General features: G+C 43.8%; 1 protein-coding gene across 1 annotated transcript in view; it reads left to right on the top strand.

Moving 5' to 3' along the window:
* Positions 1–26,256, top strand: part of COL4A5 (collagen type IV alpha 5 chain) — a 377,606-nt gene that overhangs the window by 330,807 nt on the left and 20,543 nt on the right. Inside the window, 4 exon segments of the mRNA XM_030209194.1 lie at positions 4,090–4,223; positions 16,805–16,877; positions 16,967–17,038; positions 19,574–19,702. Of these exon segments, the coding sequence (XP_030065054.1) occupies positions 4,090–4,223; positions 16,805–16,877; positions 16,967–17,038; positions 19,574–19,702 (408 nt within the window).

Here is a 26,256-nt window from a genome sequence, read left to right as displayed (position 1 = left end):
CAGCTCCCTCTTTTCATAACCATTTATTTATGCAAATTTCAAAAATAACTATAACAAGTAAAACACTTACATAGTAACATAGTAGATGACGGCAGAAAAGGACCTGCACGGTCCATCCAGTCTGCCCAAGAAATGTGCCACTTTTTTGTGTATACCTTACCTTGATTTGTACTTGTCTTTTTCAGGGCACAGACCGTATAAGTCTGCCTGGCACTATCCCCGCCTCCCACCATTGGCTCTGGCACAGACCGTATAAGTCTGCCCGGCACTATCCCCGCCTCCCAACCACCAGCTCCGCGGCTCTGTTATCCAATCTCGGCTAAGCTCCTTAGGATCCATTCCTTCTGAACAGGATACCTTTATGTTTATCCCACGCATGTTTGAATTCCGTTACCGTTTTCTTCTCCACCACCTCCCGCGGGAGGGCATTCCAAGCATCCACCACTCTCTCTGTGAAAAAATACTTCCTGACATTTTTCTTGAGTCTGCCCCCCTTCAGTCTCATTTCATGTCCTCTCGTTCTACCGCCTTCGTATCTCCGGAAAAGGTTCGCTTGCGGATTAATACTTGAGAAGCAGCATGAGGACAAAACCTTTATTATAGAGAGGGAATCTGTTAGAAGATCTGTTTATACTTTATTAGGTAGTACCTGTATACCCTTTTAATGCTATGCCTTATATAAGTGAGAGGCAGTACCTACCTTGGTTGCCACCCAGGGAGAGCATCTCTTCCTCCAGGAACGTACCCCCTCCGGGGCGGAGCCTCCCTTCCTCCAGGCAGCGGAGTGCGCTGAGCAGTAACGCGGCTGTTGGCTCTGTAGGACTCTTGCACCGGAACAGGAAGCTGACGTCAGAGGGGGGCAGGGGACCAGCAAACCCGATAGCCATGCAACTGCTCAGCGCACCCCCTTGTCTGCACCTGGGGCGGACTGCCCCCATTGCCCCACTCTTTGTATGCCACTGGTGAGAGGTGGTCACAATGAATATAACTTTGCTTAGGAATTAAAATATTACTTTTATTTAACTCACATTAATAGTTACACAGATTGATTAACAATTTTAATTATTTTCTGATTAAAGAAATATGTAGAAACCTACAATCTCTGTGTCTCTCAGTAAGACCTAAGGTTTAATATTTCCACTTAGAGTCAATACCACATATTTACTGTAGGTTACCCCCTGTTTGGTTGTCTTTTTTTCTTGGGCATTTCTGGGACGTATACCTTAGAAGGCTGCCCGGCTATGTCCTTAGGTTCCAACTGCTGGAGTTGTTGTCGAAGCCCACTCCAGCCTATCCAAATCCATCTTGTCATTTGTAGGACACAGACCATAAAAGTCTGCCCAGCACCGTCCTGTCCTCACATTCCAGTTACTGGAGTTTCTGTCGAAGTCCTCTCCTGACCATCCTAAACCACATTGCCATATATGGGACACAAACTGTACAAGTGTACCCAGTACTGGCCTTCAGTCTTTCACAGCCGGAGCCACCATCAAACACACATGCAGCCATTTAAGTTTTGTTTTTTATACCGTTCATTTTCTAATTAGAGACCCTCTGTGTTCATCCCATGCCTTTTTGAGTTCTGTCACTGTTTTTGTCGCCACCACCTCACTTGGGAAGGCATTCCAGGCGACTGCACCTCGAATATTGTGTTCAATTCTGATCGCCGCATCTCAAAAAAGATATAGTGGAATTAGAAAAGGTACAGAGAAGGGCGGCGAAAATGACAAGGGGATGGGATGACTTCCCTATGAGGAAAGGATGAAGTGGCTAGGGCTCTTCAGCTTGGAGAAAAGACAGCTCAGGGGAGATATGACAGAGGTCTATAGAATAATCAGTGGAGTGGAAAGGGTAGATGTGAAGTGTCTGTTTACTCTTTCCAAAAATACTAGGACTAGGGGGCATTCCATGAAGCTACAAAGTAGTAAAATTAAAACAAATTGGAGAAAATTTTTCTTCACTCAACATGTAATTAAACTCTGGAATTCATTGCCAGAGAATGTGGTAAAGTTGATTAGCTTAGCAGGGTTTAAAAAGATTTGGACAGCTACCTAAAGGAAACGTCCATAGACCGTTATTAAAACGGACTTGGGGAAAATCCACTGCCTATTTCTAGGATAAGCAGCATAAAATGTATTGTACTTTTTGGGGATCTTGCCAGGTACTTGTGACCTGGATTGGCCACTGTTGGAAACAGGATGCTGGGCTTGACGGACCTTCAGTCTGTCCCAGTACGGCAATACTTTTGTGCTTATGTACTTGTTCAAGTTTCCTCGGGAGGTAGCCATTTCTACATCCCCAGATGCAGAGGCTGAATTCTGTTTCAGTGAGAAGACTGCCTAACACAGGCCTTTTTTTTAAACAGAAAAGTAACAGAAGTACAGCCAAATTGGCAGAGAGAGCCATGAGGGGTGTAGGGAAGAAAAACCCGCTCTTCAACCAAGTTTTAAGATCCATACCATGTGTACCCTCATCCTTGCAAACTCCTCTATGACTGGAACATTATGTTAGAAATTATACAATGTGTTTATTTTAGGCATGTGAATTTTACGTAGAATGTGAAAGATGCCACTTCTACAGCTTGTTGTGATGGTGGTGTGAGTCCTTTAATTTCTAACTAGCAATCTTGTTTTGCACTGTGTGGTGTGACCCATCTAACAACGATCACTGGGCATTGGTGAACTCTGACCCTCCCAGGTCCTCAAGGTTAGATTCTTCACTCCCTCAAATTGTTTTTCTGCATTGTATCTATTGCTGAAGTAACTGTCTTAAGGCCAGATGTAGTACTGGCTTGCTTCCATTGTATATCTGTAAGAGACTTCTGATTGCATCTGGTCTTTCGTCTGTCATTTAGCTTAAAAACATTCTTTACCATGTAAAATGTTTACCTATGAAGCTATTAAGTCACATTTCCTCAAGATGTGTGATTGGTTTCTTTCAATGATATTAAGTGATAAACAATGCTTGGGGTGTTGCTGTGACTTTGCAGGGTAGGTTTAGAGCTGTGTAATTTATAACACAAATGTGAGTTAACCATTTGCTTGTAGGTACTACACATGGGTTTTCTTTCTTCTAAACCGGGGGAGGAGGGGTGGAGGGACAGCATTGAACGTGAACTTAATTGCAAAGTGAATATAGCAAGACATAGGCCTACTGGATTTGTATCAGTGTGTGCACTGGGAACTAGGGGTAAGCTGAACACCCTCCCGTCCTGCTTTCCAAAAAAATACAAGGACCAGGGGAACACAATGAAGCTACTAAATGCTAAATTTAAGACAAATTGGAGAAAACAGTTCTTCACTCAACGTATAATTAAGGTCTGGAATTCATTGCCGGAGAATATGGTAAAAGCAGTTAGCGTAGCATGGTTTAAAAAAAAAGATTTGGCCAAGCTTCTAAAAGAAAAGTCCATAAGCCTTTGTTAAGATGGACTTGGGAAAATCCATTGCTTATTTCTAGGATAAGCAGCATAAAATCTGTTTTGCTCTTTTGGGATCCTGCCAGATATTTGTGACCTGGATTGGCCACTGTCGTATACAGGACAGTAGGCTTGATGGACCTTATGGCAATGCTAATGAAAGGAATTCTGTGCAATCTGTATGAAAGATTCTGAATTTATTTTCTTCCAGCACTTTATATTAAAGGGTCCTTTCTTGAATGCTACCATGAGCAAAACAGTCCCTCACTGTTTTCTGCACATTTTCTTATGAGCATATCAACCAAACTGATTTCAGTTCCTGTAAATCCAGAATAACAGTACAAGCCACAAGGGTGTTCAAGATTCGTATCTGTGTAGTATATTTTTCCAATAAATGAAACCAGAGGGGTAATAGGAAAAATTCCCCAATGACATCTGTCTCAACCAATGAACTTTCTTTCAATTGGTTCATAGCTTTTCTGTCCCCGTAATTTAAATTTTTTTAAAATTCTTATACCTCCATCAGAGTCTAAGCAAATTGTGATTGTTATGACTGTAAAGCACACACACATCTTTAAAGATAAAATGAAATTATTACTCCACTAGAAATTTGGTATTAAGATTCCTTTAGGACTGTGCTGTTCTCTAACACCTGTTCTTCTGGTATCAAGGTTTCCCAGGACCAGAAGGGCCCCGGGGACCGCCTGGCATCGGAGGATTGAAAGGGGAAAAAGGAAACCCAGGTCTGCCTGGACAGTTGGGATTTCCAGGCTCAAAGGGAGATCGAGGAGACCCGGGGCTGCTGGTATGTTAAGACCAAGGGGAAAGTCATTGTATTATGACCTGCAATGTTCTCATATTTGTGTCTTAGGTGTATGTCGAATTGAACAACAAACAGTAGACATCAACAGCTTAGAATATATTTTGATGGGGGCTATTTTTATGAAGTAGTTTCCACATATATATAGCATACTTTACATGCAGAACCTAGGCAATTATGTACATATAGATACACACATGAAAAAGATCGCACATCCGCATTCCCAGGCTGTGGTTCAGAGTGGAGTTGGAGGTGGAGTTCTGATTACATATCTATCTTATAAAATCGGCTTGTACACGCCTTGCAGCATATCTGGGTTTAAAAAAGGTTTGGAGGAAGAGTCCATAGTCTGCTGTTGAGACAGACATTGAGAAGCCATTGGTTGCCCTGGGAATGGTAGCATGGAATGGTGCTACTAATTGGGTTTCTGCCAGGTGCTTGTGACCTGAATTGGCCACTGCTGGAAGCAGGATACTGGGCTAGATGGACCATTGGTCTGAGCCAGTATGGCTATTCTTATGTTCTAAATGCATTGATAACTCAGTGTGCATGAGGATTTCATTCATTCATCCATTCATTCATTTATTGAACTTAATATACCATTTGTACTGCTACTGCATATCTAATCGGTGTACAATAAAACAATATAAAACAATTCAATGAAAGGAATTCCACTGTGCAGTAGTGGGGCTGCTTTCAGATGCCTAGTTTATAAAGGCACATAGGTGTCTAATATTGCCTTTTAGGGATCACGTGATGGACTGAGAGAGAAGAAGACGTGTTTCTGATCTCTCCTGGGCTAACCCCCCCCCACCCACCCAACGCTAATTCCACCCGAAATCAACTGCAACAAATACCGAGAGCAGAGCGGACACGTTGTCTATGGACTCCTTTGTTGTCCGTGAAAGCAGGGTAATGCCAGGCAGGACGGTAAAGAAAGAACCAGAAAAACAACGCGGACACGGAGAAGGCAAGATGGCGGCGAGCCCTAAGCAGGAGGCCGCCTCAGTATTCAATGCCGCTCAACTGTCTCAACTCATGGAAGTGGTGCAGACTGCAATAGCACCTCAGTTCGACAAATTAGCTGCCCAATTAGCTGGGATGGAAACGAGATTAGACGAGACAACTCGAAGAACTGGGGAGCTGGAGATACGAGTGTCCGACATTGAAGACGCGGAGGCCGCTAGAACGCTGGTAATAAAAGACCTACAAAGCGAACTCAAGTCATTAACTCACCACATCGATGACTTAGAAAATAGGTCCCGAAGATCGAATCTCCGCCTAATTGGCATATCGGAATCAGTCCCAGATCGCACCCTTTCCTTTCAACTAGAGCGCTGGTTAAAATCGGAGTTTGCTCTCTCAGACAGTGCGGGGCCACTTTGCCTAGAGAGGGCACATCGCATAGGGAAGCGAAGCAATATGAGCAACAGGCCAAGAATAGTAATTATCAAATGCCACAATTTCATCCACAAAGAGGAAATCTTGCGGGGCCCGACAAAAATGGGACAAGCTGATATTTGAGGGATCACCAATAAGGGTGTTTCAGGATTATTCCCTAGCAGTCCAAGAAAAGAGAAGAGCTTTTGGGCCCATCTGCAAACACTTGGCAGATAACAAGCAACGCTTCAGGCTGTTGTATCCAGCATTATTGAAGGTGCAAATAGAGGGGTCATGGAAAACCTTTACAACACTGCAAGAGGCACAACAAGGCCTAAAGTTCGACCCCACTGTAGAGGCAAGGGCGAAATGACTGACCGGTAAAGAAAGGACTCTTAAGGAAATGCAGGTCACGCAAAAGGGTGGTAAAGTCTGACAAAATGTTTGAATGTTGAACCGAAAGTTAATATAAATCTATGTTGAATTGATATTACAAACTGTCCAGAAATGATGTTAATTTTTATTTTTCATTAAGTTATGTAGTGGAATAATGTGAACAGAGGTGTGGAGCATGCAAGGGGATGGGGGGGGAAGCCGCCATCTTAAGATCTACACTTCTCCAACCGTTGTTTAGGATGGAGAGTGGAGGGTTAATAAGGGAGATAAAAGGGAATGTGGAAGGGAATAGGGGAGGGGAGGGAAGAGAGGGAGGGTTGAGGCAAACATATTTACAGCAATGGATTTGGAGGGATACACATGAAGAAACAGAAGTTCGGGAACCTGATAGATACTGTTTATATAATCAGAAAAGGGCTGTTACTATTCCTGATGAGGAGAGGGACTTAAAGCTGTTTAAAGGGAACATAGATAGGGACGCTCTGGTGAGCTGGGCACCAGAGACCCCACAAATCATGAGAATCAGCATAATAGAACTACTGAGTATTGTCCATGGCTAGAGGCACAGTAACAAGGTTTCTAACTTGGAACGTGGGAGGAGTCACCTCACCAGTAAAGAGAACTAAGATTCTAGCTGCCTTAAAGAGGCACAAAGCAGATGTGGTCTGCTTACAAGAAACTCGCCTATCTCCAGATGAGCACCAAAAACTGAAACAAGGATGGGTGGGAGAAGTACATGCAGCTTCGGCAGCAGGGAGAAAGCATGGAGTAGCTATTCTGCTCAGAAAGGGTCTAGTAGCCAAGTCACACCTAGTAGAAAGCGACCCCCTAGGGAGGTTTGTCATTATCCATCTCTGGCTGCATTACAAAGAGTACCTAGTAGTTGCTGTATACGGCCCAAACCAATACGATAAGGCATTTTATGACCAGCTAGTATGCTCATGCTTACTTTACAAGTCATTACCAATACTACTAATGGGAGACTTCAATTTGGTGGCGGACCCCCTAATGGACTGTTCCGCGCTTAGACGCGCAGAGAGAGGGGGGCCTAGTAAAAGGGCTCTGAATCAATTTATGCAAGAACTTAACGTAGTGGATGCTTGGCGTACAATACACCCAGACACTCGAGATTTCACACATCTCTCTAGGGCGCATGGAACGTTCTCTAGGATTGACTACATACTAATAGATAGAAAGATATTTTCACAAATAGAGGCAGTGGAAATTGGACCGGAGGAAATCTCAGACCACGCGATGGTATGGGCAGACCTGCAGATGTCAAATAGCACATTCAATCCCTCAGGATGGCGTTTTCCATCCTACTTAGCAGAGAACCCAGATTTTCAGGAATATTTACAAAGCCGGTGGGCGGAGTACATAGATCTAAATTCAGAATATAAGAATCGCCCAGATGTATTTTGGCCGGCGGCGAAAGCTGTCATTAGGGGAGAGATCATAGCATACACAGCAAACCGTGAGCGCAAAATGACGAGGGCTATTGTGTGCTTAGAGAGAAAACTCCAAAAAACGAAGCGTAGGTACATACAAGCTCCCACAAGCCAACATAAAGAGCAAATGCAGGTGGCACGGGTGGCGTTAAATTCACTACTTCAAGAGAGAGCCTCTAAGGCATTAGTCCTTAGGAAATACAAGCTGCAGAAATTAGGTAATAAGTCAGGGCCCCGAGTGATCACAGCGATAAAAGATAAAGAGGATGTGCTTCAATACAAGAGGGAGCAAGTGGCGCAGGTTTTTCAGGATTTTTTTAGTACGATGTACAAGCAAGGACAAGCTCCAAACCTGACCAAAGTGCGAGAATACTTGCATAATACGGGCATGCCCCAGCTAACTAAAGAGGAGGCACGAGCCTTGGGGGACCCGATATCAGGGAGAGAGTTGCAAGACATCATCAAGTGCCTACCCACACATTCAGCCCCAGGCCCCGATGGATACACCTGTGAATTCTATAAAATTTTAGGACCTTCGATTGTAGGAACACTGCACGATTATTTTGAAGAAGTGGTAGAAAAACAGAAATTCCCCCCAAATGCAAATGAAGCCCTGATAACCCTAATTCTCAAATCAGGTAGGCTAGAGAATAAAGCAGATTCATATCGTCCAATCTCACTAATAAATGTGGACGTAAAAATTTTGGCCAAAGTGCTAACTAACAGATTGCAACAATACATTCCTCGTCTTATAGGACCGGAGCAAGTGGGATTCGTGCGCAATCGACATTCAGTAGTGAATGTAAGACGGCTACTACTGGCTATGGGGCACTGTCAACATGCACAGATAAAGTCTGCGCTAATCAGCTTAGATGCTGAGAAAGCGTTCGATAGTGTAACATGGGAATATTTATTTGAAGTGCTCCAGCATATAGGAATACACGGGTGGGCTTACCAAGCGATAAAGTCGTTATATACAAACCCAACAGCAGCTGTGCTAGTTAATGGAATGCGCACCCCACAATTCCCGGTCTCGAAGGGAACTAGACAGGGCTGCCCACTCTCCCCGGTATTGTTCCTACTAGCCCTAGAACCACTGCTGAGGACACTGGTCAAAGAACAGGGAATAGTGGGTGTAGAGGCAGGGTTGCCAGGTAGAAATTTTTTTTCCAGCCCAATCCGGGCCAGAAACCAGCCCAAAACCCGCCCAAACACAAACCCCGCCCCTGACACCCCCACCCCCGCGTCACCGGCCCCGCCCCCGCCGTCACCGGCCCCGCCTCCCACGTCATCGGGCCCGCCTCCCCGTCATCAGCCCCGCCTCCCACGTCATCGGGCCCGCCTCCCCGTCATCGGCCCCGCCTCCCCGTCATCGGCCCCGCCTCCCCGTCATCGGCCCCGCCTCTCACGTCATCGGCCCCGCCTCCCACGTCATCGGCCCCGCCCAAAACGTCACTAACCCCGCCCAAAAACGTCACTAACCCCGCCCCCCGCGGCCGAAAAAAATCAAAAAGCCGCCCGGAAGCCTTAAAAACCGCCCAAAAAACCGCAACCCGCCGCGGGCAAAAATTTCCCGCGGCGGGGCGCGGAAAACCGCCCAATTGGGCGGTAAAACCGCCCACCTGGCAACACTGTGTAGAGGTGGGAGGAGAGAATGTTAAAGTGATGGCATTTGCCGATGATCTGCTGATAGTGACCCGCTCGTCCAGAGAGTTCAGTGCGAAAGCTGATACAAAGAACCTCAGACTTTGGTAAACTCTCTGGATTTAAAATAAATTTACAGAAATCCTACATAATGCAGATGTACCCGCGGGGAGAAACTACAACACTAGAGACAGGTGCCCAATTTAAGCAGGGGAAGGAGATCAAATATTTAGGTGTTCAGATCCCTCAGGACCTGTCTAAACTCTATGACCTAAATATCCAGCCCTTACTATTGAGAACCATAAGGAAAATGGCACAATGGCAGGAGCTGCCTATATCGCTTTTAGGGCGGGTAGCATTGTATAATATGATGATAGTACCTTGCTGGCTGTATATATTTCAAATGCTACCGTTATATATAAAAAGACCAGATGAACAAAAACTGAACTCAGCTTTGACAAAATTTCTATGGAAGGGGAGGAGACCGAGATTGCCCCTTGCTATGGTCTGTACCCCAAAGGAATATGGAGGACTGGGCCTCTTAGACATCAGATCATTAACTGTGGCAAGCTCTATACGGCATTTAAATGACTGGTTTAGAGGTACGACAGATTTCACTGCAACAAAGATAGAGCTGGAACTTTTTGGACCATACCACTTCAGTAGTCTTCTCCATGGCTTACAATGCCCCATATCTCCAGCATTAGAGATCTCACACATCTTACCTACAGCGCAAAAAGCGTGGCGGTGGGTATGCAAACTGCACCGATGTTCTCACAAAGTGACACCTTTGCTTCCCATATGTGGCAACCCAGCATTCCCACCAGGTCTCATATATGGAATATTTAGAAAATGGACAGAACGGAAAGTTACCTATATTCAGCAAATCATCACTGACGAAGGGAAACTACAACCTCAAGCTGCACTGCAAGGATTACAAATATTGGGACCCAATGACTATTTTCATTATTGGCAAATACGTCATTATATCTCAAGTTTGCCTTGGGAAGACCTTGCAGAGGACGTACAAGAGGAGCTTGCCTCAGCATTGTCCTTGAATTCACAACAGAAAGTACCATTGCATTATCATCATAGACATATTAAAGACACCAAATCTGAATTAGACTATGCTAAGTATGCCAGAGACTGGGGAAAAGATCTACCAATACAGATACCAACTAATGTGTTCATGGAGCACGTTCTCTCGCTACGACGCATGTCATCATGGGCTGCACACTGGGAGCTCCAATATCGATTTGCTCTGAGACTTTATGTACCCCCACGCAGGGCATTCCACATGGGATTGTCTACAGATGGAGCTTGCCCAAAATGTAAAGGAAGTGGAGCGACATTAGGACATATGTTCTGGAGCTGTCCGAGAGTCACTCGCTTCTGGACCAACCTACTTAGACAAATTGAGAGCTTATGGAAGGCTAAATGGAGGTGTACCCCTCTATTACTGTTTGGCAAACCAGAACTCAGTAAACCTGGGCCTAAGGGATATGTAGCCTTCGTGAAGAGAGCTACTATGATGGCAAAGAAAGCTATTCTAATAGACTGGCTAGAGATCACAGGACCCTCGATTCAGACATGGCGAACTCAAATGATAAATCTCATGAGACTGGAAAGGATACAGACAAAGGAGCAACCTCATACAGAATTGGAACATTTTATGGACAGATGGAGCCCGTTTCTGACAACGTTGACCTCTGAATCTAGAAGTCAGTTATTGAACATGTAATAGAAAGAACATGACAATTGTTGTGTATGTTTTCCATTAAGATGGGGTGGAGAAGGGGGGAGAGGGAGGGGAAGGGAAGGGGTGGGGAGTTACAGTGTTAAAATGTTGGTACTAAACATATAGAATTGCTTGTACGAATTATGCAGTCTGTTACCAATAAAAATGATTTAAACATATTGCCTTTTAAAATAGGTGCCTTTTTCAACTTTGGCATAGGCACTTTTTTTATAATTAGCCCTCACTTGTTTATAAACTGGTGAAATCTGTCATTGGAGGCACTTCCCTTCACAAAATCAAAAGTCTGATTTAGCTGCTTCCTCCCACCTTACAGCCATAAGGGATACAAAATGCTGATGTATACTATTAACACACCCTTAAAATGAAAACATATTTTAATATACAAGCTATTCTGGGGTTCAAACCCTGGTCCCAGCTCCGCATCACTTTCACTCTTCCCTGAGCCTCCCACTCTGCATCACTTTCACACTTATCTGAGCCTCCCACTGCATCACTTTCACACTTACCTGAGCCTCCCACTCTGCATCACTTTCACACTTACCTGAGCCTCCCACTCTGCATCACTTTCACACTTATCTGAGCCTCCCACTCTGCATCACTTTCACACTTCCCTGAGCCTCTAACTCTACATCACTTTCACGCTTCCCTGAGCCTCTGATTCTGCATCACTTTCACACTTCCCTGAACTTCCTACAACTCTACATCACTTTCACACTTCCCTGAGCCTCCGACTCTACATCACTTTCACACTTCCTTGAGCCTCACACTCTGCATCACTTTCACACTTCCCAGAACTTCCTACAACTCTACATCACTTTCACACTTCCCTGAACTTCCTACAACTCTACATCACTTTCACACTTCCCTGAACTTCCTACAACTCTACATCACTTTCACACTTCCCTGAGCCTCTCACTCTGCATCACTTTCACACTTCCCTGAGCCTCTCACTCTGCATCACTTTCACACTTCCCTGAACTTCCTACAACTCTACATTACTTTCACACTTCCCTGAGCCTCGCACTCTGCATCAATTTCACATTTCCCTGAGCCTTTCATTCTGTATCACTTTCACACTTCCCTGATCCTCCCACTCTGCATCACTTTCACATTTCCCTGAGCCTTTCATTCTGCATCACTTTCACACTTCCCTGATCCTCCCACTCTGCATCACTTTCACATTTCCCTGAGCCTTTCATTCTGCATCACTTTCACACTTCCCTGATCCTCCCACTCTGCATCACTTTCACATTTCCCTGAGCCTTTCATTCTGCATCACTTTCACACTTCCCTGAGCCTCGCACTCTGCATCACTTTCACACTTCCCTAAGCTTCCTACAACTCTACATCACTTTCACGCTTCCCTAAGCTTCCTACAACTCTACATCACTTTCACGCTTCCCTAAGCTTCCTACAACTCTACATCACTTTCACGCTTCCCTGAGTCTCCCACTCTGCATCATTTTCACACTTCCTTGAGCCTCGCACTGCATCACTTTCACACTTCCCTAAGCTTCCTACAACTCTACATCACTTTCACGCTTCCTTGAGTCTCCCACTCTGCATCACTTTCACGCTTCCCTGAGTCTCCCACTCTGCATCTCTTTCACATTTCCCTGGGCCTCTCACTCTCACACTTTCCTGAGCAACTATACATCGCCTTCACACTTCTCTGAGCCTCCTATGACTCTACATCACTCACATTTCCCTAAGCCTCTCAACTCTGCATCACTTTCACATTGGTATTGTGATATGTTGGGTAGGGAGTAGCTAGATGCTACACAACTAGAAAGACCAACATAATATTAAATAAATAAGGTAAAGGAATATGTATTCATGTGTGCTAATTTTGAAACAGCAATGAGGAAACTAGATCACAAAACAGGCCACATCTTCACCAACCCTCTATATTCTGTTTGCTAAAGGTGCCCTCTTAGACTCAAGTACCAAGTGCTGTCTCTAGAATGTTCTCCTTAATAGGAAATGCTCAGAATAATTGCAAAGTTTAAAACCAGCAGCCAGATTGATTCTGATGTATTTATCTAATTTATATCCCATATTATCCCAATATGATCAGGTTCAATGTAGCTAACAACTTATTGTAATTAACAGTACAAAAAGTGATGCGGGATAGTATAGACTAAGTAGTAATAACAAAGTAAATGAGGATTGAGTATGGAAACAAATGCTAGATGCAAAAAGTTAATGATTTATAGTCATCCATGTATAATAACAATTAGAATGGAACTGAGAAATTGAATGATTGTACAATTTAAGGGTTTAAATTAATTATGATCATCCGTGAGAAACTGCTTAAACAGAGAGGCTTTAAGGTATTTCTGGAATATCAAATAATAAGGTTCCCATCTGATGAATTTCTGGAGGGAATTCTACCATTTGGTACAGAGGTAAGGGAATCCTGACATGTACATTGACTTGTAGATCACATTTTTGCAACTGGGATAGTGGAGGGTTAGATAATCTCTTGAATCAGAGAGAGTGTTGCGAAGGGGGAGGTCAATTAAAGGTTGAATATAATCAAAGGGTTAAGCCATATAGAGTTTTGACAACAATTGCTCTTTTATGCGCCAAACAGGATTATTATATCCAACTGACCAACTCTCTTGGCTCTAACCCTCGACTTCTCTTCACCACATTGAACTCTCTCCTCAAGGTGCCCCCTCCCCCAACTCCCCCTTCATTATCTCCTCAGACCCTTGCTGAATTCTTTCATGACAAGGTTCAAAAGATAAACCTTGCATTCTCTACCTCGCCACCTCTCCCTCCACTAGTCCGTTCCCCTCTCTCTCCTTCCCCTCATTCCCTTTCCTCCTTTCCTGAAGTTACTATTGAGGAAACTACACTTCTCCTTTCTTCCTCAAAATGTACCACCTGTTCCTCTGATCCCATTCCCACCCACCTTCTTAATGCCATCTCTCCTGCTCTTATTCCTTTTATCTGTCACATTCTCAACCTCTCACTTTCCACTGCGACTGTTCCTGCTGCCTTTAAACATGCTGTGGTCACACCTCTCCTTAAGAAGCCTTCACTCGACCCTACTTGTCCCTCTAATTACCGACCCATCTCCCTCCTTCCTTTTCTCTCCAAATTACTTGAGCGTGCTGTTCTCCGCCGCTGCCTTGATTTTCTCTCCTCACATGCTATTCTTGACCCACTACAATCTGGTTTTCGCCCTCTCCACTCAACCAAAACTGCGCTTACTAAAGTCTCCAATGACCTATTACTGGCTAAATCCAGAGGTCTCTATTCCATCCTCATTCTTCTTGATCTTTCCGCTGCTTTTGACACTGTCGATCACAGCATACTCCTTGATACCCTGTCCTCACTTGGATTCCAGGGTTCTGTCCTTTCCTGGTTCTCTTCCTACCTCTCCCTCCGCACCTTCAGTGTTCATTCTGGTGGATCCTCTTCTACTTCTAGCCCTCTGCCTGTCGGCGTACCTCAGGGGTCTGTTCTTGGTCCCCTCCTCTTTTCTTACACTTCTTCCCTTGGTTCGTTACTCTCATCCCATGGCTTTTCCTACCATCTCTATGCTGATGACTCCCAAATCTACCTTTCTACCCCTGATATCTCACCTTCCATCCAAACCAAAGTTTTAGCGTGCTTGTCTGACATTGCTGTCTAGATGTCTCAACGCCACCTGAAATTAAACATGACCAAAACCGAGCTTCTCATTTTCCTCCCCCAAACCCACCTCCCCACTCCCCCGTTTTCTATTTCTGTTGATGGCTCTCTCATTCTCCCTGTCTCCTCAGCTCGAAACCTTCAGGTCATCTTTGACTCTTCGCTCTCCTTCTCTGCTCATATCCAGCAGACCGCCAAGACCTGTCGTTTCTTTCTTTACAACATCCGTAAAATCCGCCCCTTTCTTTCTGAGCCCTCTACCAAAACCCTCATCCACACTCTTGTCACCTCTCGTTTAGACTACTGCAGTCTGCTTCTTGCTGGCCTCCCACTTAGTCACCTCTCCCCTCTCCAATTAGTTCAAAACTCTGCTGCCCGTCTCGTCTTCCGCCAGGGTCGCTTTACTCATACTACCCCTCTCCTCAAGTCGCTTCACTGGCTCCCTATCCGTTTTTGCATCCTGTTCAAACTTCTTCTACTAACCTATAAATGTACTCACTCTGCTGCTCCCCAGTATCTCTCCACACTTGTCCTTTCCTACACCCCTTCCCGTGCAATCCGTTCCATGGATAAATCCTTCTTATCTGTTCCCTTCTCCACTACTGCCAACTCCAGACTTCGCGCCTTCTGTCTCACTGCACCCTACGCCTGGAATAAACTTCCTGAGCCCCTACGTCTTGCCCCATCCTTGGCCACTTTTAAATCTAGACTGAAAGCCCACCTCTTTAACATTGCTTTTGGCTCATAACCACTCGCCTCCACCTACCCTCCTCTCCTCCTTCCTGTACACATTAATTGATTTGATTTGCTTGCTTTATTTTTGTCTATTAGATTGTAAGCTCTTTGAGCAGGGACTGTCTTTCTTCTATGTTTGTGCAGCACTGCGTACGCCTTGTAGCGCTATAGAAATGCTAAATAGTAGTAGTAGTAGTAGTTTGAATGTTATTCTGGCTTTGATTAGGAGCCAGTGTAACTTTGTAAGCAAAGGGGCTGCACTTTTGAATCTCGCAATCTTGTAGACTAATCTGGCTGTGTATTAGTTTTTGTATGGGGAGTAAGATTAGAAAAACTGATTTCAAAAATTGTACCATACAAGCCCGAAAGCTAAACATGAATTTGCCACAATCACAGCCCGTTCAACGTGCTCTTCTTACATCACAGAAGTTTCCACTTAAATCAAGTGATAATTGTCAATGAAAAATGTGTCTGATTGAAACCTTATTAAATGTTCAAAATAATAGCAAAAGACAACCATAACACCTGACAGAATGAGTAGAAAAAGACGCCAAAAAAAAGATAAATGGCACTTATCTCAAACTTGTCTCAAATAGATAAAGATAGGGTACTTCTCGACAGAGTCTCCGTTTCGTTTCCTTCTTCAGGAGCAAGTCTTCTCTGGAACAAACTTAGGTGTGCTACAGCATTCAGTGTGGCGTCTTGTATAGTCAGTTCAAAATGGCTTCTCTCTGTAGCATCCCACCTCCTCTGAAACTTCTGTGATGTAAGGAGAGCACATTGATCGACCTATGATTGTGACAAATTCATGTTTAGCTCTCGGGCTTGGGTGAGCCCTTACTGATGAGTTTCCACCAGGGGCGTATCCGACCTTCAGCGGTAGGGGGGGCCAGAGCTGAGGTGAGGGGGCACATTTTAGCCCCCCGCCGCCATCATCGCCCTCCCCCCTCCACCGCTGCCGCCATCAACATCGCCGACTCGACCCCCCCCCCCCCCCCCCACTGCTCACTCGCTCGCTCGCCGTCGCCTACCTGGGCTGGCGGGGACCCCATCCCCCGCTAGCCAAAGTCTTCTTCCTTCCTTTCAGGTTTCTGAGTCTGACGTCCTGCTGTACGTGCAGGACGTCAGACTCAGAAACCTGAAAGGAAGGAAGAAAACTTCGGCTGGCGGGGGATGGGGTCCCCGCCAGCCCAGGTAGGCGACGGCAAGCGAGTGGGCAGGGGGGTCGACAGTAGGGGGGTCCAGGGCCAAATCTACGGGGGCCCTGGCCCCCGTGGCCCCATAGCAGCGACGCCCCTGGTTTCCACTATCACATAATAATGTTTATATGTTTCTTTGGACTAGTTCACTCATATTTCCTTGGTTGGGTTTGTTAGTTGTTACTGAAAAGCAGCAGCCAGCCTGGTCAGCAGTGTTTAACCGGGCAGGTGGTTGAAGATCAGTTGAGGAGTATGGTATTGCAGAGGGAGGAAATTGTGCAGTTAGGCTGGTCTGTCCGATCCTTGTCTGTGTTTCTGTGAGATTATGCAGATAAAGAGCACATATTTTTTTTTCTTTAGGGTGAACCTGGTCGCCCCGGCCTGAATGGAATGAAAGGTGATCCAGGTATTCCTGGAGTTCCAGGATTATCAGGTATTTTAAACATGAATTCCTGTTCTGTGAGGTCAAGGGAAGGGAGCATGTTCTGTGCTTTGGTTACATCTACTGTTTGCTTGTCCCAGGTGCCAAAGGACCCACTGGATTTCCTGGTCTGCCCGGTTCGCGTGGTGATACAGGTGCCCCAGGACAACCAGGTAACGGACCAGATTGTCTTGTCTGCTTTTCTGTCATATATTTTCATCTCTTGAACCGCAAGTAAATTCTTTGATAAAGAACTCATTTTTGTTATTGCGTAAGCGAAGATGAATCTGTAAATATTTTCTGTTGGAAGAATTTATTTATTTTATTTATTTTTGTTTACGCATTCTTATATCCCACTATTATCCAAAAACAAGTTTTGGTTCAAAGTGGCTTACAATTTACATTTCATTACACTGTAGTTTACATTTTGGTGAAGTTAAAAAGAAAACAAAAAAGGCAACAGTCTACTTGCTACATAAAAATCTATTATAAAAAGTAGACCGATACACATATATAAAAAACAAAGAAATAATTTATTTAAACCAAGGGTACTGTTTTTATCTTGGTTTGAATAAATTATTTCTGTGTTTTTTATATATGTGTATCGGTCTACTTTTTATAATAGACGTTTTGGTGAAGTTGCCATAGGGTTGTCCTGTGTGGGATGGCATTCATAGTTTCTGTTTTAGGAGTTTTAGGAGAGTTTAATGAATGGAAAGTAGCTTTTGTATTTGGTTGTAGAGGTCTGGCGATTGAGGTGAAGTTGATTTGGAGTGGAATGTGGTGATCATTCTGTGTTTAGTTGTAGAATTTTTTTTTTTAAGAGGTAGGTTTTCATTTCTTTTCCGAATTGAGGGAGATTTGTAATGTTTCTTATGATTTTTAATATTGAGTTCCACCATTTGGAACCCAGGTAGCTGAAGCCTGCTGTGTGGATGGTTTTGCAGATAGTGTTTTTGCAGTTGGAAAGGCGTAAGAGGTAGGTAGTTTCTGCTTTCTGGGTTTGCGTTTAGACTGGTTGCCCAAGCCTTACAATTGTCAACTTGATGGCAGATTACGTTTAATGTGAACAAATGCAAGGCGATGCATGTGGGGAAAAAAGAACCCGAATTATAGCTACGTCATGCAAGGTTCCACGTTAGGAGTTACGGACCGAGAAAGGGATCTGGGTGTCGTCGTCGATAATACGCTGAAACTTTCTGCTCAGTGTGCTGCTGCGGCTCGGAAAGCGAATAGAATGTTGGGTATTATTAGGAAAGGTATGGAAAACAGGTGTGAGGATGTTATAATGCCGTTATATTGCTCCATGGTGCGACCGCACCTTGAGTATTGTGTCCAATTCTGGTCGCCACACCTCAAGAAACATATAGTGGAATTGGAAAAGGTGCAGCGAAGGGCGACTAAAATGATAGCGGGGATGGGACGACTTCCCTATGAAGAAGGACTAAGGAGGCTAGGGCTTTTCAGCTTGGAGAAGAGACGGCTGAGGGGAGACATGATAGAGGTATATAAAATAATGAGTGGAGTGGAACAGGTGGGTGTGAAGCATCTGTTCACGCTTTCCAAAAATACTAAGACTAGGAGGTATGCGATGAAACTACAGTGTAGTAAATTTAAAACAAATTGGAGAAATATTTTCTTCACCCAACGCGTAATTAAACTCTGGAATTCGTTGCCGGAGAACGTGGTGAAGGCGGTTAGCTTGGCAGAGTTTAAAAATGGGTTAGACGGTTTTCTAAAGGACAAGTCCATAAACCGCTATTAAATGGACTTGGGAAAAATCCACAATTCCAGGAATAACATGTATAGAATGTTTGTATGTTTGGGAAGTTTGCCAGGTGCCCTTGGCCTGGATTGGCCGCTGTTGTGGACAGGATGCTGGGCTCGATGGACCCTTGGTCTTTTCCCAGTGTGGCATTACTTATGTACTTATTATTGCAACCTCATCTATCTTGCTTGACCCAAATATATGCAAAAGAGGCTACAGACAATGGAAAACTCTTCTATTCGCTTAATATTTTCTATAAACAGATATGAAAGTGTGTCCTCCTTGAATTTACCAATAGAGGCAAGGATCCCGTTCAAGCTCTATTATATTGTATTTAAGATCGTACTTGGTGATGCCCCTTCTTATACGTGCAATGTAATCTATTTTCCACCTGACAATAAACGTTTTCTACACAGTAAATTAATGTTACATTTCCCAAATCATAAGGAGATGAAATCCAAGAAAATTTGTATTCCTTCTTTTGCATATCAGGCTGCAAAAGAATTGAATATGCTGCTAGTTAATCTAAGACTTTCTTCTAATTATAGGGTCTTTGACTTTTCTGTTTCGCAAATATGTGTTACTCAAATGAAACTGTATGACGGATTGTGATTTCTAGGCATTGTTCACGTAATACATTTTTGTAAATTTCTAGGGGGTCCTTTTACTAAGCTGCGCTAAAAGGTGGCTGGTGCTGTTGTTAACGCGTGGGTTTCCCATGTGCCTCAGCCACTTTTAGTGCAGCAGTAAAATGGCCACGTTGTAATTTCCCCACATAACGATCTCGTTTCTACATGTTGTTGTACAGGGTGCTGACTCCTGTGGTAAATCAAGGTGCGGTTAATCCATTCCTCTTACCACACCTTGATAACTTTCCCCCCCTCTAAATGTTTGACTTAGAATTTCTAAAGTCCTGTTGACCAAGATTGTTTTCTTCCAGGTTTGACCGGCCCACCTGGCCCCAAAGGTGCAGTCATTGAAGTGAAAGGAAGTCCAGGCCTCCCAGGCTCACCGGGTTACCCTGGACTGAAAGGTTCACCTGGAATGTTGGGTCCTCCGGGGTTACCAGGTATGGTTGGCTTACTCTCTCCAAGCTCATTGTTATGTTATGTTTTTATTTTTTGCAATCAGCAGGTAAGTATCCTCTTGCTCAGATCTAATGTGAGTTGGATATACAAGTCTGATATTTCAAGTCATATTGTGCAGACCTTGTATGAATTCATACAGTGCCAAATTTATCAATAAAAAATGCATACAACAGTATAAACTATGCATTAATGTTAGTGTTATAAGCATGGCCTGCATAAGTTTAAAATAGTGGCCTAAACCCTTTTCCTGGCTTTTTGAGATAGAAGGGTTAACACTATCTCCATGTAGCATGTTCAAGATCGTGCCAATATACTGTTTGGAGGCAAAATTCTCCATCATTCATTTTAGTGATTTCAGTTAGAGCATTTCTTTCCCTTTTTGGGCGATAGCAAACCAGGAAAATCCTAGAATAATCACAAGCGTATGTCTTTGATTGGCACTTTAAAATCTAGTAGATGTAATGTGGGGTAATTTACATTTAAAAATGTGTGTGTGTAGGATATCCTTCCCATAAGAACATGTGAAAAGCCATGCTGAGTCAAGCTGAGGTCCTGCGAACTGGCTACCGTCTCTGACAGTAGCCAGTCCAGGTTGCAAGTACCCAGCACATCCCAAAAAAACTAGATCTATTTCTCATAGTTTATTGCCAGGGATAATCACTCTCCTATGTCTACCTACTACTGCAAATCATTTCTGTAGCGCTACCAGTCATACGCAGCGCTTCACAATTGAATCCAGGAACTTGTCTAATCCTCTTTTGAATCCTGCTATGTTGGCCACCTTGACCACATCCTTCGGCAACAGATTATTCAACTTAATTATGACCTGCATAAACATTTTTTAAAAACACTCTATGACTTGTTTTCAATCTGCTGTACATTAGTTTCACGGTGTGTCTTCTTGTTTTTGTGTTGTTTGACAGGTTAAACAACCAATCCCTATTTCACTGTTCCACCCCACTCATAATATTTTAATTTATTGTTTATTTGTTTTTAATCAACACATCAATCAAACCTCTTTCAAAACAGACAACCCATCAACTTGGAGACACCTCACCCCATGTAATACTCCAACCCCATGCTTATTTCCTATCATCTTGATGTCTTTGAAACCCAAGCAACAAAAAATACCCAGTCCTTCTCAGATCTGTCCATGACATCATGCCTGAGGGCTATCAACTTACTTAGAAGGTACAAGTTCTATAAAAGCCGATATAGCATGGGCTTCCAGTAAATGTACTTATAAATATAGAACACAGTTATCAATGTGCAAGTCAGAGTTCTTCAATTAAAGGAGGAAATCGCCTCAAAAACAAGCCCCCCCCCACAAATAAAAATGGGGTAAAGGCTACAGCTTCATCATCACAGGCGTTTCTATAAACCTCCTCTTTTTTAAAACATTTTTTTGAAAGTTCTTTTTCTTAATGCTCTATAACAAAGCCGCTCTGCCGAGTATACTATATAAACTTTTAAACTTAACTTCGGTTAATGTGCCATCTTCCAACATCTTGCAAGGGAACGTCTTAACCACAGCTATTAGTGTCATTAATATTCTCACCATGCCCTGATTCATGCCCTCCAATAACATTTGTAGAAAGAAAACCTTAGGAGTATTATCCTGGCATCTCACTAATTGCAGAGAGCAACTTCTCGACCCTACTTCAGAAGGACTGAACCACAGGGCATTCCCACGAGATAGATGTGCGGTAGAGTATACAGCTTGGCTGGGTACTTGATCTGTCACCTCTGAATATATTTTTTTTTAGCCTCGTGAGGGTCACATATCAGTGGTAGAGTAGTTTTAAGCCATTTTCCCCCAGTAACGCTGACAATGATATTTGATGAGTACTCTGAAATATTTTTCCCATCTCTTGGTGCCCAGTGTTATACCCAATTCCCCCTCCCCATTTCAGCAAATTTTTGCTTTTCTTTCAGTTTCCTCTGATTAATGCTCTATAAATTTTGGAGATCAAACTCTCTGTCCCACGCCCTACAGCAATACCTCAAATGCAGTGAACTCTTGCTGTAAATCCACCTGTGCACCTGGGCAAGTTACAAAGTATTGGACTTGCAGAAATAAAAATGAATCCAGGTAGGGCAAGCTAATCTCTTTCGTAAAGAGGAAAAGGTCCTAACAACCCCTCCCCTCCCCTCTGTTCTTACCATCTTAATTAGGGAAGAGATCTGCCTGAAGACAAATATGAAAGTAAGCTTAAGGGCACCCGCTTTTGCTACCCTTACTCTTCATTAATCTCTTCCTTAGTCTCCTTCATACTTTACCGGTAAGGTCCTTGTCTCCTGCCCAAACTCACAGTTAGTTGATAGCAGATGGCGATAGATTGCATGGAGGGGCATAATGGAACAGAAACGCCTATCTCCATGGGCGTTAATCTCCGAGAACGGGTCCGTGAAGGGGCGGACCGAACCGTATTTTCAAAAAAAATAGACGCCCATGTTTTATTCGCCAATGTGTGAGCTGGGCGTTTTTGCTTTTCAGCGATAGTGGAAAAGGAAAGTGCCCAGCTCAAAAACGAATAAATCCAAAGCATTTGTTCGTGGGAGGGGCCAGGATTCGTAGTGCACTGGTCCCCCTCACATGCCAGGACACCAACCGGGCACCCTAGGGGGCACTTTTACAAAAACAAAAAAAACAGGTAAAAGAGCTCCCAGGTGCATAGCACCCTTCCATTGTGTGTTGAGCCCCCCAAATCCCCCTCAAAACCCACTGCCCACAAGTCTACACCATTACTATAGCCCTAAGGGGTGAAGAGGGGCACCTACATGTGGGTACAGTGGGTTTGGGGGGGGTTGGACGACTAATAAGCATTAAGCAGCACAATTGTAACAGGTAGGGGGGATGGGCCTGGGTCCACCTGCCTGACGTCTACTGCACCCCTAACAACTGCTCCAGGGACCTGCATACTGCTGCCTGGGAGGAGGGTATGACATTTGAGGGTGAAAATAAAAAGTTGTGAAACATCATTTTTTTGTGGTGGGAGGGGGTTAGTGACCACTGGGGGAGTCAGGGGAGGTCATCCCCGATTCCCTCTGGGGGTAATCTGGTCATTTAGGGCACTTTTTGGGGCCTTATTCGTGAAAAAACAGGGTCCAGGAAAAGTGCCCTAAATTCTAGCTACAAACGCATCCATTATCGGCGAAGGGCGCCCATCTCTGTTCGGGTGATAACCACGCCCCAGTTCCGCCTTTGACACGCCTTCGACACGCCCCCGTCCACTTTGTCCGCATCCGCGACGGAGTGCAGTTGAAAGCGTCCCAAATTCGGCTTTTGATTATACCGCGTTATTCGTTTTTGTGAGATAAACGCCCATCTCCCGATTTAGGTCGGAACTTGGGCGTTTTTCTCGTTCGATTATAAGCTGGATGGTCTTTACCCATTGCTTTGGAAGAGGTCTACACCACTCTACTGCTCTCAATTGGGAAAATGTAATAATAGCTAACTAAGTCCAGTATTCCCATGCTTCCTTCACTCCAGTTCCAGGAGATGTTGGGCAGCCTTCTGTTCCAAATATAGGAAAATATTTTCCTACACAAGGCATTGAGTTTGATTTTCAGCATTGACAATAGTAGAGGTTGGCAAATGTGAAGAAATTTGGGCAAAAGCATCATATGCCCCAGCCACGAAAGGCTCTTTCTGCTCCAAGTTTCCAACTCTTTCCCTAGAGTAGAGAACAGGTGGGGTGGGGGGGGGGGGGGTGGGAGATAATTCAGCAGATAAACCTTATTTGTGTCTAGTCCTGTCTGGTCCCTTAAATATTTCAGAGCCTTCTTGGTCTCCCTAAAGGAGAATGACCTTTACCAAAGATGCCTTTTGACATGGGTCCAGTGTTAAATTGAATTGCTAAGATTATCTTTGAAACCAGTTACTTCTTAAACTCCTTAAATATATTAGGGAGTGACTTTTGTGGCTGAACCACTGTTAGCATAATATTCTTGGCGAATAGTGCCATTTTGAGCAAGTGGAGGAGTGGCCTAGTGGTTAGAGCACCAGTCTGGGCATTCAGAGGTGCCCAGTTCAAATCCAACTGCTGCTCCTTCTGATCCTTTCCACTCATTGCAGCCCCTCAAATGACCCCATGCCCAGATTTGATGACCAGGCGTTTGAGCACCATTGTAAGAGTATTCTCCATTGCCCTGGACTCTGGCCTTCAGGTTGAGATAAAGAGCATCTATCCACTTTCTATAGTTGAGAGCTGCCTTCATAAACTTCCATTTCACCCAATTAAAAGCCTTTTTGGCCTTAATTGCCAAGAGGACCAAAAGAATTTCCTGATTTTTTTGCCCAAGAAATCAAGTCCACCAACCTACTAACATCCTAATTTCCCACTAGTCTGCCTGGAATGAAGACTGAGTGGTCCTTGTGGATCAACATGACAATGATATGGATTAATAAACCAAGTGGATATAGCTTCACTTTAAGTAAATGCTGGATTTATTTAAAAAAACGCACTTCGGATATCAAATACTCTTCCAAGATACACGTAAAAGTCAACTGAAGAACAGGAGTAAATGTGTTGGTTAATGAACCTCAATGGTAATGCACTGTGCCTTTATCCACTCATGCACAGTGTCTTACATACTCAAATTGTCATTGGTTCAGTAGCCGCCACCTTCCTATGCAATTTTTTTATTGTTCAGTAAACTTTTTGTGACAATAAACTTGATAAGCTGCCTTATATTGTTCATACTACTTAATACTCATGTTTAAAGTATAACACTTGATCTAGTCAGCTTAGGGGCACTCTTCTCCAACACGGCACATGGTTTGCTGGATTGCTTTTTCAAGGATGTCCCCTATAAATCAAAGGATAGACCAGGTAAAAACCCTATCTTTATCCAATATTCAAGATTGTAATACTGGCGCTTTAGAATTTACCTAATATCAGCCACCACTTATCCTGCCGACATTCGCCAAACTTGGTCAAGATGGCGGTGGCGTGCTCCTAGGTGTATTAATATTAACAGCTAATGAGTTTCCCACCAATCACAGGACAGATTAAATTAACGTCATCCATTTAATTTCCATGTTAAGCCCACTAGGGGTCATTGCATTTAATGTCAAAATCCATTCCTGTTCCCTATGGTTAAGTAAACTTTCATAATTACCTCCCTCCCACCCGAATGTAACCTGATCAATAACTCGCCAATGAAGGTTAACTGTAGAATGATTCCTTTGCAGCCAGTGATATGGTTTAGGCACTTGGCTAATACAGCAAGGTTTAACAAGGGGATTGGGTCCTTACCCTTCTTTGAGAGCACTGTTACCCTGCTTCTGATATGGTGGATGCCATCTCTCCACACAACAGTACAGAGTTGACAGGATGAACCAAGTAGGAGGCCACCAAGGTCCCAAAGGATTTATAGAACCTTGCAGTAAGCCACAATGCTTTTCCAGCCTTAAATTCTTTAACAGCACTTCACCCTCAGTAATTTCATCCTCCACTAATTCCAGCTAATTAACGCTCAATAGGTATTTCTCAGCCCATCTCTTCTCACCACCCACATCTGGGACTTCACTTGTAATTTTAGAAACTCTTTATATGCTTATGTGATTCTGTTGAATAACCAAAGTGGTTTACATATTTCATACAGGTATTTTCTCTGTCCCTGATGGGCTCACAATCTAAGTTTTTGAACCTGGGGCAGTGGAGCATTGAGTGACTTGACCAGGATCACAAGGAGTTGCAGTGGGAATTAAACCCAGTTCCCCTGGATCTCAACCTACTGCACTAGCCATTAGGCTACTCCTCCACTCCATATCCCCTCTTGGTTGTCTTTTCTCCTAGCTGAAAAGCCCTCAGCAGTGTAGCCTCTCCTTATAAGGAAAGTGTTCCATCTCGTTTACCATCTTTGTTGTCCTTCTCTGTATTTTTGATTGTTCCCACGGCAGCCAGATTAATATTTGGAAAAACACGTTTCGAAAGTGCCAAGTCCCTCCGAGAAAAACTACATTGGCTACCAATCAAAGAACGTGTCGCCTTCAAAATGTGCACCATGGTTCACAAGATTATCTATGGCGAAGCCTCAGGATATATGATAGGGCTCATAGACCTGCCAACCAGAAACACAATCAGAGCAACAAGAACATACCTAAATCTTCACTACCCAAGCTGCAAAGGACTCAAATACAAATCAACTTACGCAACCAGCTTTTCCTACATAAGCACACAACTATGGAATGCACTACCAAAAGCAGTGAAAACAATATACGACCATCTAAACTTCAGGAAATCAATAAAAAACCTACCTATTCAAAAAAGTATACGCTACTGACATAACCTAAAAAACTGGACCCTGCTACACAACTATATAAAGTAATTAATGGACCTAACGCAATCTTCTCCTCCCCACAATTCCCAAATGTGTCGGTAACACATGAACCTTATTCCACCATAATACCACTTTGTATTTGTTCTTTACCGGCTTGGTGTACGCCTACGGTATTAGGTAAGCCACACTGAGCCTGCAAATAGGTGGGAAAATGTGGGATACAAATGTAACAAATAAATAAATATCC

This window comes from Microcaecilia unicolor, chromosome 7 (genome assembly GCF_901765095.1).
Source record: "Microcaecilia unicolor chromosome 7, aMicUni1.1, whole genome shotgun sequence".
Lineage (NCBI taxonomy): Eukaryota > Metazoa > Chordata > Amphibia > Gymnophiona > Siphonopidae > Microcaecilia > Microcaecilia unicolor.
Note: the sequence above shows the minus strand (reverse complement) of the source record. Positions and strands in the feature narration are given on the sequence as shown.